The 339-nt window shown below is 58.1% G+C and overlaps 1 protein-coding gene across 1 annotated transcript in view; it reads right to left on the reverse strand.

Moving 5' to 3' along the window:
* The window catches only part of CASP2 (caspase 2, apoptosis-related cysteine peptidase), a 16,292-nt gene extending 16,037 nt beyond the window's left edge, over nucleotides 1–255 (reverse strand). Inside the window, exon 1 of the mRNA XM_010142244.1 lies at nucleotides 106–255. Coding sequence (XP_010140546.1) covers nucleotides 106–255 — 150 coding nt within the window. The remainder of the gene's footprint in view (nucleotides 1–105) is intronic.
* Nucleotides 256–339: the final 84 nt, after the last annotated feature.

The raw sequence follows: 339 nt of genomic DNA on the forward strand, positions 1-339 counted from the left end.
CGCAGGGGACTGGCCAGTAGGTTTGCCGGTGCGGCCACTGCCGAGGGTGACACCAAGCTTAACTACAAAGAGAGCTCACGGAGCAGCCGAGTACAATCTGCATACCTGTATCATTTCCACCATCTCGGTGGTGACGATGTCCTTCTCTATCATGTGCTCCAGCAATTCGTTTAAAACCAGCTCTTTCGCCAGCATCACCCGGTTCTTCTTCAGCGCTTCCTGGTGGTATCGCTGCATGCCGCACGCCAGCGGCATCCCGGCAGGAGAGGGGAGACAAAACCCCAACTCCACGACAAGAGCCGCCCTCACCCCTCCCAACTTTCTCCGCGGGAGGAAGCG

This window comes from Buceros rhinoceros, unplaced genomic scaffold (genome assembly GCF_000710305.1).
Source record: "Buceros rhinoceros silvestris isolate BGI_N320 unplaced genomic scaffold, ASM71030v1 scaffold2108, whole genome shotgun sequence".
Lineage (NCBI taxonomy): Eukaryota > Metazoa > Chordata > Aves > Bucerotiformes > Bucerotidae > Buceros > Buceros rhinoceros.